The sequence below is a fragment of the Dicentrarchus labrax genome, unplaced genomic scaffold (genome assembly GCF_905237075.1).
Source record: "Dicentrarchus labrax unplaced genomic scaffold, dlabrax2021, whole genome shotgun sequence".
NCBI lineage: Eukaryota > Metazoa > Chordata > Actinopteri > Moronidae > Dicentrarchus > Dicentrarchus labrax.
The window spans coordinates 18,034,284-18,058,589 of NW_026136721.1; the positions used below are offsets into that span (position 1 = coordinate 18,034,284).

The 24,306-nt window shown below is 38.2% G+C and overlaps 1 protein-coding gene across 4 annotated transcripts in view; it reads right to left on the reverse strand.

Moving 5' to 3' along the window:
* prkcaa (protein kinase C, alpha, a) overlaps positions 1–24,306 on the reverse strand; it is a 143,783-nt gene that overhangs the window by 50,033 nt on the left and 69,444 nt on the right. For 3 of the 4 annotated variants that reach the window (XM_051384076.1, XM_051384074.1, XM_051384077.1), the window contains exons 4-8: positions 17,455–17,566; positions 15,991–16,119; positions 4,118–4,274; positions 3,303–3,437; positions 2,724–2,817 (exon numbers count right to left, since the gene is read on the reverse strand). In XM_051384076.1, coding sequence (XP_051240036.1) covers positions 2,724–2,817; positions 3,303–3,437; positions 4,118–4,274; positions 15,991–16,119; positions 17,455–17,566 — 627 coding nt within the window. Of the gene's footprint in view, positions 1–114; positions 142–2,723; positions 2,818–3,302; positions 3,438–4,117; positions 4,275–15,990; positions 16,120–17,454; positions 17,567–24,306 lie in introns of all 4 variants that reach the window. The other variant, XM_051384075.1, reaches the window with a different exon arrangement.

Below are 24,306 nucleotides of genomic sequence, written 5' to 3' on the forward strand. Positions count from 1 at the left end.
ACATGAGGAGAGATGAAGGAACATGTCACATCAAGACAAGACCACAGAAGAGAAAAGAGGAGGAGAGGAGAAGAGAGGAGAGGAGAGGAGAAGAGAGGAGAGGAAAGGGGCTACCTTTAGATTAAAGTTAATTTGGCAGTCCTGAGAGCAGGGGCAAGAAGGGGAGAGAGGGAAAGAAACTCTTGCATTAAATATGACAACGTGATACAGGATGAAGAAGCGTTTGTACAGAATAAGTCTCACCAAGCATACAGCAGGGAGCAGGAAGCTACAGGGAAAAAGGTAGAGAACCACAGGGGGGTTTTATGAAGAGGAAAAGGACAGAGAACTTGGCACAGTCTCAAGGCCATAGAGACCAAAAGAGAAACAATAAAGTCAAGAGAAAAATGTATACCTTAAAAAAATTCTAAAATACTCAAACAGTATTGCCATGGCGGTAAAACTTTTAGGTTTAAAAGAGAGTTTTAATACTGCTTGAATTATATTGTTTCTTTAAAGAGTAAACTAAAAAAGGGTTAGGAATTTCTGCAAATATATTTAGCAGTGTGTATTGTGTGTGAGTGTACAGTGAGTACGCACTTCTCTGCCTTCGCCCATTATAACATAAACCTCACATTCTGTATCAAGGTCATTACTGACTACATTTTTATCTTGTGTTACTTTGTAAGGTTTGATCATGGTTGTAAAACTTACATTTACATAAACCTAGTTATTACATGGGGACACCAGGAATAATGTTTTTATTTAACATTTATTATAATTCATACATACAAAAAATCTGTATGAGGCTTTATTAAATTCACACATTCTCTCAATGACAGAGACAAATTTTAGCACTTTTATCACCAAAGTAATATATATATTCTTCAAATTAGTATTCACTTGCAACCATGACCTTTCTATCATCCTGCCTTGCCATTCCATTCCCATTTTACCCACAACTCTCCACTATGTGTAGCAGAAATGTCATAGAAAATAACTTTAAAAAGCCTCTTGCAGGAACCTGGGCTCCCACTGAGAGGTAGACAATCAGAGGACCAATGAGTGTTGCTTCGCTTTCAGCAGGCCAGACACACCAATGCAGCAGACTGGATGAAGGAAAAGAGCAGGCAATTGTGTCTCATCAATCACCTCCGCTGAAAAGGGTCTTGTACAATGTGTGAGTGTGTGAGTGTGTATATGTGTTTGGATGGCATTTAAGAGGTGAAAGTTTATGATTTAATCAGGATTTTAGACACTCAAATACTGTTCATAAAATATGCTTTTTACTTAATTGTTGGAAAGGTGCTATGATGATCACCATGATCATTAAACTGAATCACTATTTGATTATGAAAATAATTGTCTGTAAATTATGTTGGATCTTCATTGGACAGTGTCTAAATAAGATGAAAAACTTCAAATGAATAGGAAGAGAAGAATTGATCATAAGTCAGTGATTAGAAAAGTTCACATTCATCCTCTAAAAATGCAAGTATTGAAGTTGTTAAAACCCCACAAATCACTAAAACAACCACAATATGAGCCTCTTGTATGTGTTTAGAATAGAGCAACATCAACTATACTTCTTACAGTGCAGTGGAAGCAAGTTTGTGGTCAAATAAAAACTTCTATTTATCATAACTTTTTCAACAACACAAAGTCTGAAAAGCACCACAATGTTTTACAGTATATACAAGAAGCCTAATTTTTTGCACACTGATTAAAAGAATGGCAAAATCCAATCATTACTTCGACAGCTTGTAATACTATGAACAAGTGTAGTACAAAATACAGAGTATCAAATATCTGAAATACTAGCTGGCAAAACTGTTCATTTGTAGATATTAAACACAAAAAGTTATTTCACTAAAAAATGAATGTGAATGAATTTCATGTTTTCAGTTTCACTACGTTTGAAATGGCTGTCCCAGGCATTCAGCTTGATTACAAACTATGTTTTTTCTCTATGTAAGAACTAAATGCTAATAATCGGCAATTAACACAGACAATCACTGAAGAAGTGAATTCTCAGGGTGCAAAGAGACCGCGAGCTAAGGATTTATTCATTTATTTTTTATTTTTTGGTCTTTTTATTGCCTTTAATTGATAGCGACAGCTGAAGATAGACAGGAAAGGGGGGTAGAGAGAGGGGATGACACGCAGCAAAGGGCCGCAGGTCGGATTTGAACCCTGGGCCGCTGCAGCAAGGACTCGGTACATGGTCGCCAGCTCTACCAGGTGACCTAGCAGGCGCCCGAGAAGGTCTACAGCTGTAGCTAAGGAGAGCACGTGACCATTTCATATAATTTCCTTCAGCTTAGAATTGCTGAACCAGCCACGCACATACTCATACTGACCCATTTATAGGGATTTAAGGAAAAGGATATCTGGATTTATTCAAATGAGATTACCAAGGTTAGAGTGACTCAACAACATACGACAATGACTATAATAGGTAGTAGTCAGTCTTGTTTCTAATACAGAATTACCACATCAACGACTCAGCCTCACTGTCATAAAGACCATTGTATATTTACATGTTTCCCAACAGAAAAGTCTCACTGATAGCGAATCGCACCCATGCGCTTATATGTAGCTGAAGAAATGTACCAGAACCAAGAAACTTTTGGACACACAACACATGTTGTTTATACGCCTCAATGGTGCACACACTCAAGATGAGACATTAAGTCGATAATTCAAGTCGAGAAACAGACAAATGGTGGTGATTATTTCATCACCTCAAATTTCTGCCTCAGTTCCTCATTCCCATCATCCTCCTCTGAGATGGGAACATTGTAGTACTCCCCCTCCTCCTGGCACAGTAACTTATACCTGGGACAGAGAGACAAGAAGAAAGGGAAGAGGGAGAATGAGCATGGCAGAGAGAAAAGCATTGTGAGATAAGAAACTAACAAATTCAATTGTCTAGCTTCCCTCTTCTCCTCTCTCCTACTTTTCCACTGATCTTAACCTACTGGGCCTGCATGTAGTTCATGGTAAAACCACAACCAACCTAAATTATACAGTATTAATAATATAATGTTTTATATAATTCAATAAGGCATCAGTTTTAATTGACTATGGTGCACTACAATTAAAAAAACATGCAATGAATAATGTAATAGTTCTTTAAATTTAGTTTTCATGGAGGTGAAATTAAAGATTTTAAGTGTTCAATAACATATTTCATAGCAGGGGGAAAATATTTTGTGTTATAGCTGCTGGGCTTAAAACTAGAAACTTCAGCCTAGTTAATACATACTTTGTAATATCAAACGATACATGAGGGTCAGTAACAACATGGAAGTGAAAATTACCAGCCACAGGCTGGTGACTTTATGAGCTCTGATACGCCGAAGGAAAGGGCCCCCATGAAGTCATTCCTAGTGGTCCGGTCCCAATCCCACACCTCCACTGACAGCCGACGGTCCTTGTCTGTAGGCCTCAGCTTGCTATTCAACACAGAGATAGTACACATGACACTTATGTCAAGTTTTGTTTTCAGTCACAATTACATATAAAATAAAATATGTCATAGTGGCAATAGCAGTTATAATAGCAGTGATAGTACTTAGTGATTACTAAATAAATAACAAAATAAAATAATTGATTTTCAATTATTTGTGGGAAAATAAAAATAAATGTGTAATTTGTACTCTTTAAACACCAACTCTGGTGGTAAGATTATTGTAGATCAACTCACTGATGGACTAGGACGAAATATTACATTTTGTAGAGAGCCTTTTGAAACGGTGGTTGTAATATAGTATTGTACATTTTGTACTTTACTTTGTGATGTTTTTTTTATTTTTTTATTTATGGTGATGTAGAAGTCACCTGACAAATTAACAGACATATAAGGAAACTGTAAACAACTTCATACATGATGGAGGCAAGAGAAAGAGGTGTATTGGGATGGAGTAGCAGTTGTAACAGTAACAGCAGCAGTACCCATTTCAGTACTGGTAGAAGTATAAGAATCTTTACCATCATTAGTATCAACAACCAGTACTGTAGTTTTTAATGTACTGCTGAAATTACGTACATTCACAGTAATCATTATGTGACATTGTAAAATATCCTGAAGTGTAGTAGAGCCTATGGTGGGACAGAGATGACAACGTTTACTCACAAAGTAAAGGACTCATTCCATTTCGGGTTGAGGTTGGAGCGGATGGTTTTGGTCTTCTGCTTGGTCTCATTTTTGGGGTCTGGTACGAGCTTGAGCTTAACATATGGATCAGACAGGCCATTGGGGTCCATGGGGATCAGGTTTTTGCCTTCACTCACTGATAGGGAGATAAAGAATAGAGAGAAATTATTTCATGCACATAATTTTTTTTACTCCTACATACAGCACAACTCAAAAACATTCTGAGATGCTATTTACCGTACTTATACCTAATGGTTTCATCAAAAAAACCACACACTGTCTACTATCTACACTCACGTCATTCATATTCAATGCTGTTTCTCAAATAAAAATCGCTTTGGTCAGGAACAACGGATGCTTTCTTTTAAACAACATGTGAACATCAATAGAATAAATTGCAGGTGTTCAGGATCAAACGGCAAGTCACAGCCTGTGGGGATTGTTTATGGCAGCGTGCCATATAGGGAGCAAATGCAGGAAGTGTTATGAGAACAGTGACTCAAAATCGCAGGCTGTGTCATGCTTAAATAGACGGGTTCTCGTCTTCTCCTCCTGTATTTAGCTGTTCAGTAAACAAGGGCACACCAGGGACATTAGCACTCCATTAGCCCTGAGCACTGGCACACCACCAGACCTGAGCTACAGTACAGCACACACACACGCACATATAAACAAACTCAGAAGTACACACAGTTACACACACGTGCTGTGTTTATCTACACACAACGCATCCCCACAGGGACAGGGTGATTGCCTGCCTTGCTTGGCTAAACCTCGCCCCCCCGGGGACCCCAGAAATCTCTCCATGTGGCCCTGTCAGTCACACTACAATAGCGGCCTGAGTATGGAAGATGCTAAGTGACCTTTGACCTGGGGAGGAAGACACTAAGCCAGTATACTTAATCGCTATGTTAGCTGGTCTACACTGAATGAGATACAGTAGTGAGAGGATAAATAGGGATTAAGTAACAAAATCAATGAGGGATAGTCATCACCGAGGTAATACTGCAACTGTTGCAAAGAGCAAAGAGAAACGCTCACACTAAAGGTATAATATATTATGATGCTATTTTATTACTTGAACCTCTGCTTCTACAACAAAGTGGCTTCATTTTATTCTCTCTGCTGTTGAGACAAATAGAATCAAATGGCTATTTAATAAGCCATGAGTAAGTACCTTGTCATTGTTTGCTCTTATTCTCAGCACCTGTGGTGGAGGATTTGGGTGTTGAGTGATATTAGCGAGGTGTGAAGTTTAATGAGTGATGGAAAGCTGCTGTACATACACACAGACACACAGACACACACACACACACACACACACACACACACACACACACACACTGAGAAGAAGAGAGAGACAGAGAGGGAGCATACTTGAGAAGAAGAGAGACAGATACTAGCTCACAGAAGCAACTCGAGGTGTGGGAAGGTATTGAGTGATCCTGAGCTGGCAACCCTCTGATTTCTCAGAAATCCAATGGAAAAGTGTAAAACCCGTCTACAGGCACAAGAAGTACTAACTGTTTTCTGTATTTGCACTTGAGTGCATTCTAAAATGGATACACTCTACAGCAGATAAGGGGAACACAGATGGACTGTTTCTTTGCTGTTGCTGCCTCTCATCCATTCCCATCTCTTTCCATTTCGCCAAAAGAAGTGAAATGGAATAGAAATGAATTTAATATGTTAGCTCAAAGAGGGTTTTCACATTTTGTCTGTTTCATCTACTTGATGGAATAGCAGATGGTCCCTAATAGTCTGTGCATTCACTGGAGTAGTGGCTGTAAAAGGAACAACCATGGGATAAATGTTGATGTGGTGCTGTATCCCTGCAAAACCAGCTGGCTGCTCATGTACTAGGTTGTGTATCAGAAGAATTATTTTTAGTGTCAACTCTCAATAGACTGACGGGATGCACATGGGATGACTTAATGGCGGCTAAACCATCTTAACATCACCTTTCTTCCTTCAGATGTCTTGTAATAATTTACAACTGCATTTACTCTGACATACTACAACCTGGGTGATATCTACATTGACAATCTACACAGAATTTGCTGTATATACGGTATATTTGATTAAAGTTCCATGTGAACCGATAAACGTTTAATTTCTGTACCAAATGCTCCTTCTTCATCCATTAACTCTTTCATTATAAAGGTCATGTTTTGAATATTTAATTTGCTGGCTGTATGTATGCAAAGTCACAGCACCCATTTGACATTTATAAAAAAGACCTAGAAAGGGACAGTGTTCAGTGGCTTGTGCTTCTATGATTGTGGAATATAATCAGCAGTCAAGCTTGATGTAAAATAATTTTGTCAGAATAATAAATAATGGTTAGAACCCGGTCCAAATAGAGTGGACTGTAATGATTGTGAAAAATGTCAATGAGTCAGGGATAGAAAATAGAAATATAAGAAGGGGGAAAAACAGAAAACATATTTTTCTGTCAATATCCTGATGGTATATGTTGAAGAATGAAAGTGTCGGTTGAATCTGAAGTTTGCTATAAGAGGATGTGTTTATTGTCTACAGACAAGAGTTGAGAATTGTTGCATTTCCTATCATGACCAGTTGGGGGCATTATAGACTGCCTAATTTAACTTGGCTGGCACAGAGCTTTTTCCCTCCATATAACTGTACTGCTTAAACCAAACAAGATGTGTGTGTAGTCCTAACTACTTCCAGCTGTACTACAGAGACATAAACTGGACATTCCTGGTTAAAGATAAAAAGTTAAAGAATTATCTTTGAACTGTAGATTAGTTAGTACATGTTGTAAAGGCCAAAATGATTCAATTTATCTGTGTGCAAGTGAGTTCAGAAACATGTATAATATGCAAATAGACACACACAAACACTAGGACAAAGGAAGCATGGGTGTGTGTAGGGGCCGTAACATAGTTGCTTGGATACAAGTCTTCACAACTATCTTGGCTTGCATTGAAGCAGCAGTGCAAGTAAAACAGTGTGGTGCAGTTTCTACAAAAAAGAACTGTTGAACTTGGACTAAAACTAACCAGATCTTGGAAAAATAACATCTGCTGACCTGATAAGACTGTAGAAAATCTGAGCTAAGCTGAACACCCACCAAACATTACAGATTGCATGTTATTTTATGACTTACCAGCTTTGTTTTTCAGATACAGTCAAGCTTTACTGAGCCTTTTCAACTTACGACAGCTAATCAGCACATATGATTTCACTGACTGCCTCGTGTAATCTGCGCCTAGTGATGTTTCTACCTCATTTACTGCAAACCACACAAGTTTTTGTCTTTTTTGATAGAGAAAACTAACATTCAAATGTAAAATGAGAGCTTCTATGTCTGTGACGCATGCTGCTCATATTTCCCTGAGTCATACTGCTGGAAAAGTTGAACTCTTGTACACCATTTAGAAGGCTCATTATGATGCAGACTGAAATAATTTGGGCGATTACTTAAGTGTTGCACTAGCACAAATAGCCCAGTTGGAGTCTGGTTCACTGATGTTGGCTTGCGGAAAAACAGACAGGGAAAAATGAATCAGTTTACATTTTCCATTTTAAAAAAGGTCAGCAGCCGATAAAGATGCACTGGAACAGAAACAGAATGCTGGGTGAAAAGAAAAACAAAGAAGAAAGAAAGGCCAAGCAAGAAGGAAAAAAAGTGAAGCGATGAAAGGCAGAGGCATATGTTCAATTGGGGTGAAGACAGCATGCAACATGTTGACAAGAGGGAGCCCAGGCAGGGCAGCCACAACAAACTGGGAATACCAATGACATGAGTTCTGGGAGTCTGGCAGCAGATATCACACAGAAACAAAGTTCAGCTGTTCTATGAGCTTTACAGAGCTGCTGAAAGAAGAGAGTCTGTATGTCTGAGTCTTAATATAATGGAAACAAGCTACAAAAGACAGTTAACACCAAGATTACTGTAACAGTCAACAAAATTTGTATAAAAAAATGTAAAAGTTTACACCAATCAAATGTCCAAATATAAACTGGATTACAAATACTTGTTTTTAGAGAAAAGATTTTATAAGAAATTAAAAGAAATTGCTGCCATGTGATCTTTCATTCTAAAAAAATATATATTTTGTGTGTGTGTGTGTGTGTGTGTGTGTGTGTGTGTGTGTGTGTGTGTGTGTGTGTGTATGTGTGTGTGTGCAATCCAAGTCAGTCTGATCTTTAAGGATACATTTTCAGTGGTTTCATTTCCTCTTTGGGATCTGTGTTCCTGCACTGTACAAGAGGTTACAGGTGTATCTGTGTGTCGATACGGCAACATCCCTGTGTGAACACTGAGACTATAAGCAAGCCACTAAATTTCATTCATTCCTACGTTTTTTACGAGTTAGCATGAGTTGTGAAAACACTCACACACACACACATAAAGCCTTGTCTTCAGCTGACACCAGATGACCCCACCCCAAAAAATTAGGCCAGCCATGTTTGTTTTTCACCTCCCTGTGCAAACGCAGTCTGCGTTAACCACCAGAATCGCTCTCCACCCTCTCAGTGCCCACTATTTAAAAAATGCTCTGAAAAGGGGATGTTAAACAGTTGGGCTGTTTGCTTTAAAGCTTAATATTACATAAGCAAAAATAAAGTGGAATCACCAGCATACCTTCAGTAAGGCACATAAAGAATATGTTCTACCTACTAGTGAGTTGAGCAATGGGATAATCTCAGCCAAATTGGTTAATTTCTTTCAAATTGGAAGCATAATATGGGCTGAAAATGAACTGTAGCAGGGTCTATAGCAAATGTTAATGATAATATCTTTGTAATAATTGCAGATCTGTTCTGACGGATTATGTCTTCAGTTAGATAGCCAAGGAGCTCACTACAGAACATTAAGAAAGGAGACACTGCTGTCCCATTGGCCAACTTGCTGCAGTGGTAAAGAGCTGGCATTGGTACCATCACAAGTGCTGTCAGCTGCTCCATCTTAACTCTGATTCATAGGGAAAATGTAATAGCAGGATTTTAAGTAAATTTTCTCTTGGCAAGAACCTGTTGGCTTTTCTGCATGATGACTCAGGCACTACAAAGAAATGGAAATGACTGTATGAAAAGGCTGCAGACTGGAAGCTGTGGCAGTAAGTCAGAGGCATTTGGATGATTGGGCAGTGAACATCAATTGGCAACCCACAGGCTGCATCCAAAACCCCAGACGGAACCTTGATCCAACCCCAACTTTGCCTTCCAGCGAGTCTTCCTTGGATTCAGAGAGTGAACAGTAAAATACAGGATATAATTGTTTTGTTTGAATGAATGAAAAACCTACTGTTAACATGGAAGTGATGAGGAGGGAGAAATCGACTGCACTGAAAAACAGTGATATTGAATTTGAAGATATTACAGAGTTAAATAATTAAACTAAGTGGACCAACTTTGACAACTCACTAATTTAGTGACTTGGATCAACATGGTTAAAGCTCAATGGGAAGAAGGGGTAGGAAGGAGGATGTGCTGCACCATTGAGTGACAAAGAGAGGCAGAGCAGTGGGAAATGAGAATGCAAAGAAGCCAATATATTGGCAGAAGATGTACTAAATGTGAAGGGAAAACTGAACTACGGCAAACTAATGGTTCTCTAGGCACAGGCCCATACAACTGAATGAATGTGAATAAACTATCCACATACACACAATTACCCTGGACTGTGTCCACTCTCTCTCTCTCTCTCTCTCTCTCTCTCTCTCTCTCTCTCTTCAATTAAATTAAATTAAATTAAATTAAATTAAATTTGCTTTATTGCTTTATTGGCATTAGTGTAACAAAGTGTATTATTGCCAAACCATTAAAAAATTATAGAGTAAAAAGAAAACAAAAAATACACATTAGAATTCATAAAATCAAGATATATAAAATAAATATCAGAAAAGTGTGTGTGTGTGTGTGTGTGTGTGTGTGTGTGTGTGTGTGTGTGTGTGTGTGTGTGTGTGTGTGTGTGACTTTGTGTGTGACAGATTGCGGCATGTAAGAGTTAAAGTATGACACTGAACTGCCAACCGTGAGCGCCCTAAAATAGCCTTCCAAAGAATGTGATGAGTGAAAAGAGATAAAAGGGTTGAAGGTAAGGGCAAACATATGCAACTAAAGTGTTGCTGCACACGACATTATACACAGTTGTGTGAAAATATTGTGTCAACACCTGTGTTACAACGTTTAACAACCCAGATAGCAAAAGGATTTTCTGCAGACTAACATCTGCAGGATAATATACGTTTATACAGATAAAAAGTAAATGTTCATAGAGAAGGATGCCCTGCACCATTAAAGATGACCAGACCATGAAGATGAAAGCTGTGGTTGCAGTGCATTCTGCTATCATCTCTTTCATAGATTTCTCTCATGTTTCAGATAGAAGTAGCGACACCGGTAATTTCTCTTTCTGATGTTTTACTTTCTACATTTGGCCAGTTAATTACAGTAATAATAATAATACATCAAACAATGCAGTAAAATAGAAATTCAAGGTACATTGTTGCTCACTGCATCAGATGTTAACAGTTTAGGGTGAATTTTGTCTTTTACTTCAAAAGTGCAGCTACACCTCCAGAAGGTTCAACCAGAAGTAGAAGTCAAATCTGGCTTCCCTGATCCACCTACATCTATATCCACTCCGAGCACCAATCTGACATACACACACCTACACTGCACCTACATATAAAACACAGCGACTCCTACAGCAGCATTAAGTGTAACAAATAGCAGAAAACAGATTGGGGCATTGAGGCAGAAGAAGAAACATCTAATGAAGAAGTTAAAAGCAGAGATAAGTGAGAGGGAGAGCAGAGGGCTTGTTAAATTACGCTTCTTTGCAGAATTGGGTGAGTCAACGAGGGAACAAAACGGACATGTAATTATTACCACTGTCTCTCACACACTCCCAAAGGACCTCGAGGCAGCAAGGTTGCGTGTACATGCCTGCACACACATTCACAGACAGTGATGTGGATAAATAAAAGAATATGGACAGAAATTACAGGAATGCCCTCTCAAGTTTACCCGACAAGCGCAGAGTCAATGAACAATAGTGTTGTTAAAACAAACAGGAGGGTGGTGTCCTCAGCACCAACGGACAGAAAGGAGCTGTGTGTTAGCAGGAATGAGAGGCGGAGGACAAGGTTAGTGGGCTACGTCCATCCTTTAGCACAGAAACAGAACTTGTTTTGTTTCCTTTAGCACCTCCCCTCCCATCTCTATTCGCCCTAACTGACAAAAACACACATTCTCACATGCTTCTGGAAACTGCACAAATGTCTCTTGTGTTTCTGATTACTCATTATTTAATTTTGCCATCCCGGTGTTTTTGCCAGAAAGTATGTTTGTCTGTCTCTGTTGGTTTGATTGGAGTTCATGTGTGTGCCCATGTATGGGTTTAAAGGACAGCTGCTTCCTCTGGCATCCATGTCACTTCCTGCTGAACATTTTGGCTCTGGCCATTGGTGAATCCCGAAAGAAATTGGAGTCACTCAATGCACTGTGTGTGCGTGCTTTGTGGGTTGGTTGTAGGATTCTTGCACTCAATATTTTGAACTCACAAGCTTTCCTTCATGAGTTAAAGACATCATGTTACATTTCCTGTTCTGGACATTTAAAGTCTATCCATATGTTTTGGTAAATTTGTAGTAGTTTTGCTTGGATTTAAGACTCATCGTTGCACATGGTTTGACAGAGAGTGAAGAGAAACATTGTTTCATGGAAAACAAGGTGAGATAATTCCTAACTGAGCTACTGATTTGGACAGCAAATGTTGATGGACGCAAATTTGGTAAGAACAAAGGGGATAGGGTTTTTTTGGAAGAAGATCAGATAAAGGCTTTTGACCAAATGTGTTTCAGTGACATTTCATTTGAGTCAAGGAATTTTTTGGGACGGTGTGTGTTTGTGTGTGTGTGCGCGTGCATAAAGGAGCATTAGCCAATTACCACATAACCCATCAACAATAAACAATAAAAAGAAGCTGACCACTTTCCAGAGACCACACCAGATGTCAGTGTGGCACTTTGCTCTAAAACCTAATTTGAACCTACTTCATTTGAATTGGAGAACAGAAAAAAAAATGTTTTTAATTGACTCAGATGGCTCTAATAAACCTTTTAAATTTGAGACAGAGGAGTGGGAACTAGGGATTTGTGTCTCTAAATACAGCTTTAATTTTGTTTCAGAGCAGAGTATCATAATCAATGCTGGTCAAGTTATAACTTGAACATAAAGTTAAAACTATTTATTACTTACTACTTACTGATTTTCAGAAGTAATTAAGTACATTATTAATTACACTTTCTCAGAGACAGAGATCTCCAACAACTTCTAACCCTCTTCTGCATTCAACACATGTATACATAGATAATAAGATATTGTGTTTTATAGCAGCCAGCCTACCATTTGGACCCCACTGTCTACGCACTATTTGTGGACAAAATGCAAGCAAACATACACAGTCAGCACATAAATATCCCAAAAATGGGATCACATCTCAACACAAAAATTATGTAAACTTTCCTTCTCCCTGTTATTCACAATGTACTGTATGTACACAATGTATGTAATACAGTTCTGTCCGGCAGGTTGTCTGCAAGGCGTCGACAGCAGCTAATGTAATCTATGATACAATCTGGACTGCGTGGGCTGCAGGCTGGTGCAGCAGTTCTATACACACACCTACACACACACAAGCAAGAGAACACATGCAAATGATAACATGTAACAAGCATGTTTTGTTCACATCAGGAAGTGCCCAAGTACACATGAATGTGTATGCATACATGTTCACACATACCATACATACACATCATTATCATGAGTTGACAGCAGTCTGTGGCAATGCAGGGTTCAGCACAAATGAAAGTTATATTAATGTAATGTTTCTAAAGATATAGTCAAAGACTGGGTGAAGAGGGTCAGTGTTAATATAGCCAGCTAATCCAGCAGCAACCTAATCCTGTTCATTCACGTGTTTTGTTTTTCATCCCACGCAGATTCCACCTTGAAAATCAGTTATTCTTATTAATTTAAAATCAGTTCAACTGGAAACTGGAGGAGAGATTGTGAGAGAAGAATGCATGTTATGAGGAGACACCAGATGGAGAGAGGAAAATGCAAGGTCTCAGCCCAAAATCTCGAATAAATATTTGTGCATTATTTGACCAACTCAATATGTTCTGAAGTGAGCTCCGCTGTGTTAAAACTGTTGTCACTGTTGAAGTATTTCAACACTTGGCCATAAAAGACATTTTTAAAGGCTACATTTTTACATTTACATTTTTTTAACAACTATTTAAAAAACCTAGATATGAGATACAGTATTTACAGCAACTAAAAGAATGCAAATTCTCTGTAAAATCAAACACCAGTGCATTTGTGTGATACAGGCAATTAATGAACTAGCTGAGAAAAGCAAACTTGCTAAAGATGAGAGCCAAACATTTGTCAAGATCATAATTTTGTTCATTACTATGTTTTCTAAAGCTTGTCTTGAGAAAGGCATGCGTGTAGGTGTTGCACTTCCCTGCCTACATTCACCCTTTCCTTCTAGTGATAATTTGATAAGTGGATAAGTCAGTGAAGTTCAGTGCCAGGGTTTCAGGATGCACTGACCCCCGTTTGCCAGCTAATTGAATGATTATGTGTGCCTGCTGCCAGCTCCTTGCCGTCACTATTGTTCTAGCAGATGTGCTAATGCACATTATAGCCAGGGGATTTACAGCATGCCTTGAAATACAAGGCAAAAGAACACTGTTGTTGTGCACTGTTTTCCTAATTATGCGACAATACAGATTTTTGTAGTTTTGCGAGTGTGCAGCGTCCATATTCCACTACTTTTTATATAAAGACCTACCAATCAGCATTAAACATTGCTATGCCGTTTTACTCAGGTTCAATCTATGTTTCTGCACAAGGAGTAGGGATGTGTTTTGGCAGGAATCTGGCAATACAATACATATCACGATACAGGGGTTACGATCCAATTTGCCATATACTGCGATACTATAAGCAAGGCGATATAGTGAGATTTGTTTAAATCAAATTTTAGGAAAACTGTTACAGTATAAAGAACACACCACCATTTACATAAAATCTGAGCAAAAAAATTAATTGTTTTTTTATGCAACAAAAACCGTGGGATCTGTATTTGTATTTAGTTAAAACTAAATAAACTAAAATTTTGTTTATTTTAGTCCCTGTAACGTTCAACATCAGTTTACGTTTACAACACTGCTATCTAACGGTTGGGGGTTTAAACACAAAAATCGATACAGCGTTATTGAGAATAAATACAACATCACAAAACATAATATAGCCTACTGGTGTATTGATATTTTCTTACACCCGTACCATAGAGCTGTATAAACTGTTTACTGCAATTCACTACATCAGATACATTTGACATATTATGCGAGAAATTATCTCAGCTTAACCACAGCAGCTGGTTGGACATTATTTGTGACGGGAGGATTATTCAACACAGTCTGTGAAGTCAACAATTAAGAACTTTCAAATAATTTCAGATTTATAAACTAAAATACTAAAGCCAGCATCTTGCTGTATGCATTGTTTGCATATGGAAAGCGTTCCCAATACATGCAAAACATGAATAAGCATAGAAATATAAATGAATAAAAACATCAAAGAACAGCAAAGGTTGGGAGGAGCAGATAATGGTAAAAATAAATTTTATGGTTATCTTATTAGGCCAAAAAGCTTTTGGCTCTAGTTATGATTAATTAAGCTGACATTTCTCGTGCTTAAAAATTTTGTTGTCACAGAGACAACCTTTACCCATAATATTAATGTATAGATCATCAGACATGATGTGACATGCATCCTTTTCACACAGCCTACTCTTTTATTTGGGCTCCTCAGACAATATTAACAAACGGCTGCAAGAAGATTTCTAAAGGATGTGAAAAGTCTCTGGACATCACCATTCATTACATTCCATTAAGTAAATGCTATTAATAGTATCTCATTATGTCCTTTTCTGTGCTTGGTAGGCAAAGACCAGGTGTTCCTTTGAAACCGGAGGCATCAGTAATTAAAAAGGCTGGAATAGCCAGTGATATGATCATGTAGAATAGCCTCCTAATGAATAATGGTAAGATGGATGATTGTAAAGCCATGACCCTGCTCACAGCAGAGCGCTCAGATCCTGTCTTTGTGTAATTCTGATGAGACATAAATTAATATATCAAGCGATCAATTTGCTTTGCAGAGACAATTCAGTTATATCAGAAACTCCAGCCAGCACAGAGCAAGTCGTGACTGTTTAAAAAGAGTAACAACACGAGGCCCACGCAGCAGACCACACACCACTGCAGGACTATATATTTGGCTTGGGATTGCCTTCCAAGTGTGTCGTAACTGTGAATTGTTTCTTACAGGAGAATGTTTAGCAGGAGATGCTCTATCGATCTGTGCACCATAAGGGAATAGCCTTTGCAGCATACTGATAGCTGATAGTCACAAGGCCAGCCATGCAGTTAGCAGCTGGATTCACTGCATCAGGCAGAGTTACGACAGAGTTAACGGCGAGCAAGGTTCAATTCAGGTTAATGGCAGCAGGGGATAGAGAATTAATGTGTGGTGTGTGAAAGAGGGCAAAACGTCACAACTGATCCAGGTTCACAATCAAAAACAGAACAATAGCGTCTGCTACCACCTACACCCTCATCCAAGCCCACCTGTGGTGACTGACACACACACACACACACACACACACACACACACACACACATACTGTACATACAAACACGAGTCTTCATCAAACATCTGACACACATCACACCTTGCATTTTTAAGTCCATTCAATCCAGCGTGGCGTAACACAGAGAAGCAGTTACCAGGCCTACCTGTGACATGCAGCTTCTCTCCGCTGACCTCACACTTGAGGTAAACACGCCCCCTCCTTTCGGTGTGATCAGTTCCACACATGCTGGGCACGTTCATAACACACTGCTTATGGACGTTCATATCACAGGCTGCAGGGAGAGAGAGAGCAAATCAAAGACATAAGGAATATATAAATAAAGATATATATATATATGATAGATAAAGATGAGCTTTGTGCATTTGGTCCAAATCAAGCCCAACTGAATGTCTCAGGACTTTCTTACATACCAGTGACTATAATTGATAATTGTTTATTTTTAACAGATCTTTAAAATTAAAACAGCTGTGATCTATAGTTATGATCGCATATTAATTGCGTTCAATATAACATCATATTATAAAAGCAATGTATGCAGCCTCTTATGGCTTAATGTTCAAATACAGTCAACTGACAGATTTGCTGTACCTATATAAGGACATATTTCAATTTCATCCCATTGATCCTACATGTTTGGCACAATATTAAAGGATTGTTTTTTTCCGTAAGCTGTGTGAAAGAGGAGATAACAAGGTTATGACCCAGATTCAGCCCCCATGCTGAACCAAAAATCCACGGATTGGAAACAGTTACTAACCGTTACATCATCATGCCACCAGGTCAGTAGGTGAGAAATAATTTTGAAAATGGTGATGTCGCTACTTTAATTTATTTTTTGTGCATCACTGTAACTGTTGTGTGGCTCACCAGTGCTTCAAAATACTACTGTGCCAGCTCATTGTGGTGTGATTAGAGGTGCAATTGATCTGCCAAAATTATTTGCCGCTCCACATCTCTATTTATGTAGACCCTAGAGCAATCACTAGGCATAACTGGTGGTCTGTAGCAGGTGGAGGATAAATGTATTTAGGCGCTCATTAAGGCATTCAGACTAATCCACTAACACAAGATTAAAGGGAAGAAGAGTGAGGGAGGGATATTAATAAAGACTCGGTAAAGCTTTCATACCAGGCCTATTCAGGGTGCGACGAACATAGCTGCAGACTGAAAATAGACGATGTGTGATTTTAATGAGTGAAAGTCAAGAAGGAGGAGAAATTCATATGCCTATGATATTCAGATAAGAGGAACAATAGGCTTTTTTCAAGAGACTAATGCGGATAAAGTGGCTCTAAAACATATCATAATGTGTGTAGAGCCACTTATAGCAAACCATTATTTTGCTATGCTTGTGCATCATTGACCTATATAACAGAACAGTGCAGGATCATTTTTTCTCCATTACTGTATGAGCCTCAACTTTAGGCCCGACACCATTTGATACACAGAATTTATTAATTTAATTTATAACCGGCTGCTTATACCACTCATGAAGTGTAGGCTCATTGTGAAATATCATTGTACATATTTTTTTACATAATTCAACAGTTTAAAACAAACATCAGCAACATTTCAACACCGAGTGAGATGTTGTAAGCATACTCACAGTCGCATTTCATGCCCTGGTGGATGAGGCCATACAGCAGAGAGCCACAGTGGTCACAGAAGGTGGGGCTCCCATAGGTGTGGATCTTAAACTTATGCTTTGTTCTGGGATCCTGGAGAAAACATCCGAGAAAAAGCCATAAAAAAGCCTGAATTAATGACATGATTCAAATGGAAAAGCAGTCAGTTAGTTAAAGCTTCATGAACACAACTTGAACGCGCTTTATGCAGAGGTGGCAAATGTACAAACATTCTTTACTCAAGTAGAAGTACAGATATTTGTGTGAAAAAAAATAGAAGTACTGATTCAACTGCTTTACTTAAATAAAAGTGAAAAGGTAAAGGCTCTAAAATGTACTCCAAGTTTAAAAGTAAAAAGTACTGTCTTGGTTTCTCTGAAGGAAGTTTTCTAACGACTGTTTCTGTGTCAAGCTTAAACTTCAAATGTGATATGCACCGGTCTTTATGTTGGGAAGGAGTGCAATGATGCAAATAATAATAATAATAGACAGTTCTCTTAAAATGCATTCAATCTAAAATAACGAGCCTGTTTTGAAAATGTAAGGAGAAGAAAGTACAGATATTTGGGTAAAGTATATAAAGATAGTAAAGTAAATGTAATTTTTTTATCTTTTGCATTATACATGTGTTTTTGTTTACTGAGATCTTACAAATCAATCAGATTGAACTGGGGACAACAACAACTTGGACACACAATATTCTGTAGTACAGGTTGGAAATAAAATATAACTAAGCTAAGTACAGTGTACACTGTGTGAAAATGAAAGTCTCAGGAAACAATTAATTGCTGATTGCCAACCTGACTGCAATCACCGCTTATTTTCTTATACAACTCCAAGTGGTAGCCAATCATTTTTGGACAGTCTTTCCATCTTCTTCAACAGCATCAGTAACTGAAAACTGAGTTTTTTGTACTCAATAGGCTTAACATTAAATTCAAGAGCACCAAAGCAAGTTGCAGTTCAGTTTACTATTGCAATTATGATTAATTTTAAAAAGCCAAACTGATGTAAGAACACATACAACTAAGAATTACTGCACACTTAAAGACCTAAAAAAGAGAAAAGCACACAAATAGTTATAACCATATACACTGAAAAAGACACTGCATCTTGATTCTTCATTATTCCATAACAAGTTTCATAAACTGCCACATATGAGAATGTGTGCATTGTACAAGTAATAATTTAGAAAATGGTTTGTGTACGTATGTGTTAACAGTCATCAAAGTCATCACAGCTTTTCATTCATCACTGGCCTCCATATTATCACAGTTTATTGCTCCAGCCTCTCTACATAAACATCATATTTGTCAAAGTGTGAATTAGGGTTAAATCCAGAGCATAACACTGCACATGAATGTGTGTAAGACTGGGTAGTAAAGGAGCTGTTGGTTGCAAGAGGCTGAATCACGTCTTTGTAAAGATAATTCAGTTCTCATGGGCTTCTGCTGTGTTAAGACTTTTTTCCTACATGCAGGACAATGTCCAACAATACACCCTCCCCCTAACCCTTTTTTCCCCCTATTTACCACATCTTACACTGACAGACCTTCTGTTATAGAACCTTAACATTGAGTTTGTGATCATGTTCTCACACGTTATCAAAAAATATTTGCATATTCATGTACTGAGGTTTATTTTTCCAACATCATGGATGAGTCTTATCAACGTGTGTCCAAATACCAAGGAAAGATATTTGTCAGTTGGATGTCGCAGGTGGTAGTGTAATGCATTAAACTCCTATTCAACAATGTATGGCACTAAGAAGGGATTCCTTCTGAGGGAAAACACACAGAGGAGTTATCAGTCAACTGTGCTAGTTTACAATTTACAGTGACCTTTGTGTTTTAAATTATATTTCTGAATTTTCTGCTTGATGTTTTTTGAATTTCAGTTCTGTGGGATGTAATGGAAGAATTTGAGATGGCTGAAAGGCTTAATGCCAAAGAAAAAAAACAACAGCCAACTAACCCTAACCCCGAAACTAAGTATGTTGTAATGAAACAGGTAAACATTCTGCAGCATGTATACATATATATATCTGCTCATATGCAGTCTTCTAAGCAGACTGGGGAGTGAGTTGTCCGTGAATCACCTCCTAAATCTGCCACCAGATAAAAAAACCTTCTAAAATGGTGTTCTTGATGAGGATGGCTAATACTTTATCACCTATCCCTACATGGTGTTAATTCTGCTTTGATGGTGCTTAAGTGAGCATTTAACAGGATGTAAAACAGGCTGAAACCTCTTCTTGGGCAGCTGTAAATGTCAAAGAGTTACTCACACAACAGATTAATGATTACCACGATCTCTCAACTATGTCAAAAAAGTTAATCAATTGCTTAAAATGTATAAGTAAGTGGGTTAAGAGTTTTAATATTGATATTGTATAATGGTACATGACAATTAAAGTATTTTTTCATCTATGATGTCAAAGGATGACATGCAATGCAATTAATGCAGTCTTTATATACAGTCCTGCTCACCATTATTGGCACCCCTTCATTTTTTGCATAACCTCTACAATATCTTCAGAAATAAATAGAAATATACCAAATTTATATCAGGATCTTTTAATTGGAGGTCAAAAGTAATTTAACAAAGAAAATTGTTTTTTCAACTTACATATTGTAATTTCAAAGAAGAAACAGAAAAAACAGCATGTGCAGCAATAATGACACCCCTCTTTAATATTTGGTTGCACACCCATTGGCAGTGATGACAGCAGCCCCACAGCATTATGGATCCTCCACCATGCTTAACCGTTGGTAGGTTGTCCTTTTCCTTGTAAGCTTCATTGCGCTGTCAGTAAACAAACTGTTGGTGTGCATTGCCAGAAAGCTCTATTTTTGTTTCATCTGTCCTTTGGATGTTTGACGTGGTGTTTTGTCCACCATTCGCACCAACCTTCGAAGACTTCTCTCATCAATTTTTCTTTTCCCCCCACGTCCAGGGAGGTTCTTGACAGTTCCATGCTTGGAAAACTTCTTAATAACATTACGCACTGTTGAAACAGGGATACCAAAGTCTTTGGAGATGCCCTTATACCCCTTGGAGGTCTTGTGTTTGCTAATTATTGCACTTCTGATGTCCTCAGACAGCTCCTTTGTCTTCACCATTGTGACAAAGGAACAGGGGATAACAGATGGCTTTTTAAAACACAGAAGTCATCATTCATTGGCTAATTCATGTCACATGGGCACAGACAATTTATCACAGGTGATTCTCACTTGTGATTTACCACAGGTGAGTCGCAATGTGTTTCCATACTGATTTACAGCAAAGGGTGCCAATACCAGTGACACAGCAAGCTTTAAGTTTTTCTATTTTTTCCTCCCATTGTTTATTGTTTTAAATTGTTGTATATCATTTGCTCTTTTATATCAAACACGAGTTCTCTATAGAACAGAAATGTTTCAGTTGATTCATTTTTTTCAGAAGATATTCCACATTATGTACTTAAACTTCATGGGTGCCAATAATGGTGAGCAGGACTGTATCACAACACAATTAAAATGCATCCAATTGTAGAAATTGCTGATATACACAGTATACTGACACTGTTTTGTGGACTGGACTTGGAAGACCGCACAAATGAAACAACCTAACTTTTGTGCTTCGTTTGCATTTGTCATTCCTAAACACAGGCCTAGTATTTGCATGGGCAGCTTCCTTCCCCCCTTTCAAGTAGGTGCAACATCCATCTTTTTTATCAGTTGCTCATTACTACTCGCTGGGCCAGCATCTATTATAATTTCAGATAATTTGGATACTCAAATAAGGTTAGAGTTAGCATAAAGAGTGATATTTTATACAGTCAAAACAGGCAGAGATGCAGGAAGCAGAGTTATGACAGGTCAAATATTTAACTCAGCTGACAGATGACCAATGGTGTGATCAACACATACTGTGGCAAACTTCAGCAGTTCTCCCGATCGTCATCTCAGCAAACAATTCAATTCAGCACCAAAATGGTAATGTAACATTTACTAGACACTCTGTAGAACATTTACAATTCAATAAAATATAGCATCAAACTAAACAAACAGCACTGGGTACAAACTCTACCTTGGGTAAATATCTGTGGGTGTTAAGCTAATTTCAAAGTTTTCTGATGTGATCTGTTAAACAAGCAGAACCAGTTATCATCCTGTTTTATTATTTTGTACACTGCGGATATGAAAAATAGTGAATGGGCTATCACGGACACACAGCATGATGAAGCCATATGGCAAATGTTACTGTTATAATATTTGGGTATCACTTGAAGGTAAGTGGTATAGTACAGATTGATTAGAATAGTCACAGCAGCACTTACAGTAAGTTATACAGTGTAGGGTCCCTGTCACATGCATATATTCATTCATACATTTCGTGCACTCAACCTGCAGCTTATGAGCACTCTGAAAACTGGACGACTGCCACTTTTCCAAGCGGCCCTTCAAAGTGCTTTCCTGCTCATTCTCAAATTGTGCTGTACTGTAAATATCTTTCAGAGTCTGAATCTGTTTAAGTGGATTTGCATTGAGAATATTATGCGTTATTTTTTTTCTTTTCACTGCATCTCTTTGAAAGAACACCTGTCTTTGTATTCTCTGGAAATTGGAGAGCTTCATTCTCCAAAGAAAGAGAGAGACTTATTCTGATTGGGGAAAATGCAACAGTTCTACAAATATCTCTCCTAATTTTGTTCTGTATCTTGAGAAATACAGTGTCAAATGAGAAATTAATGAAAAGAGCTTGGCCCAGGAGAAATAAATCATCAGTAGATGGAGTAGGATGTCATTTATCCCAGTGAGATTTGACAGTATCACATGGTGAGGCGCCACAGTGATCAATGCTGCTGTTTCACTGCCATTTCAGTCCATTTGACACTGGCCTCTAGACTAATGCAACAGAGACTCGTTCAGGGTCCTCAGATCTTGCTTTCAATCTGCCATTTCCCTGCAGTCAGTCTGCAGCGGCATTACACCTTAAGAGAGAAAAGAGAAAGAGAAATGCTCCCTCTGTCTGTCTTTCAGCCATCAATATAATAAGTAAGTCCTGATCTGGACAGCAAAGAGCTGCTGTGATCATATTTCAGCTGCCTCAGAAATATTTAAATGCTTAATTTTAATATCAACCTTGATTATCAGCCTTGATATAATTTCAACCCTGACTCTTCAACAACAACCCAAAACTTCCAACACAGATTATGGTTATTTAGTGATAAAGAATAGTAAAAAATGTGTGGCAACACAATTACACCAGTGTGTAACATTTAGAAGGATGACTCACAGGTATGTTTTCATAAATGCCCTTATACACAAATGTGTACAACTAGGGTAAAGTGTGTTAAAAACCATGTATTAAACATCTGTATACTGCTTATAAATGCTAAATAGGGCGATACTTTCAAAGTATTAAAAGTTAAGTATATAAACTCAGTGGACATTTTCTGCTCTTCTTTTTTGGATGTGTCGTGATTCCTAAGAATCTCACAGCAAGTTATTCAGCATATCTCTGACTGCCAAACCCAAGTCTTCTGACATTAGCAGTTTGAGGCTGATGGTCAGCTTATCTGAGATGTCCATCATCTTGAGTGACTTTAAACTCCTCCATCACAAATGACAGTGTAAACACACAGTAGATGCATAAGTAACACCTCACAGCTAAGGCAGTCTGCAGCAAAATGATCCATAAAAAAAAAAAACAATCAGGTATGGAGTATGATAACTGACTTCCATTCATTAAATTGAGGTGTAAAACAAAACATGCAGATCTAGCTTTGACAGCAAGTCTGAAAAACTGCCTCGGTAACTTGGTAACCGCTGTGCAAAATAAATGCCCAAATCACACTTGTATTAGGTTAATAGTGGCATCAACAATGGCCAACATTTTTAAACTGCCATTTTGTCAAATTTTCATTTTCATGGAGAGATAGGGCAAGCTAACAATCACATACAGTGCACATTGTCCAATTAGTAGCCCCGACCACACTGTGCACAGGCCAGCAGTGTCAGTGTGTTAGTTAAGGACAGACAAGCAAAAGAGAGAGGTAGACAGACAGTAGAGAGATGGAAAGAGAGAGAGAGGTTGTGCCAGCTGCACTTACTCATGTCCACCCACACACAGCTGATCCTGAAGGATAATCCCCCCCTTTGCTTTGTTCCCTCCATCTACAGCATGAATGAGTGATGGCGACTAAGAGCCACATTCAGCTGCAGATGGATCATGTATTTTTATCAACTGTCACATCAGATTTTTAAGGGTGAAACATGGATTAAATGTTCCCAGATAATGGAAAATACTCACAACAAGAAGGCCGAACGATAACAGGCCAACCGAGGTGATGGTGGTGAATCAGCAAAGAACGTCCAGTTCCTTAAGACAGAATCTAAGAAGTGGTCAACCACTGCTACAGACCATGAAAACAGACACTTGCCCTCCTAAATTGGCTGAATAAAAGTATGTCTGTCGTTGTATATAGTGCCGTTCATTTATACTGTTGTGATGAAGTTGCTGTCTGAGCAGGAGGCAGAGTAACTTTGTGTTTGATTCGCCCAGTTGCCACTGAAGGCATGTAATATGTTACTGCTGGATCTTTCATAAAGTAGGAGCTCATGTAGTTAAAGTCAAGTCTCTGGATATTCATCAAACCTACTCAGTCATCTGGTCTTGTGAAGTTATTACATCTGTAATGGTGAGAGTGTTGATGTATTCAGCTTCATCCTTGTGCTGTATCTATAATCATTTTTAGTACTGATTGATATATCAATATTTTTTTAAAACAACACAAGTGACACATATTTCCTTGAAAGAGTCTACAGCCATGTAAGCTATGTTTAAGT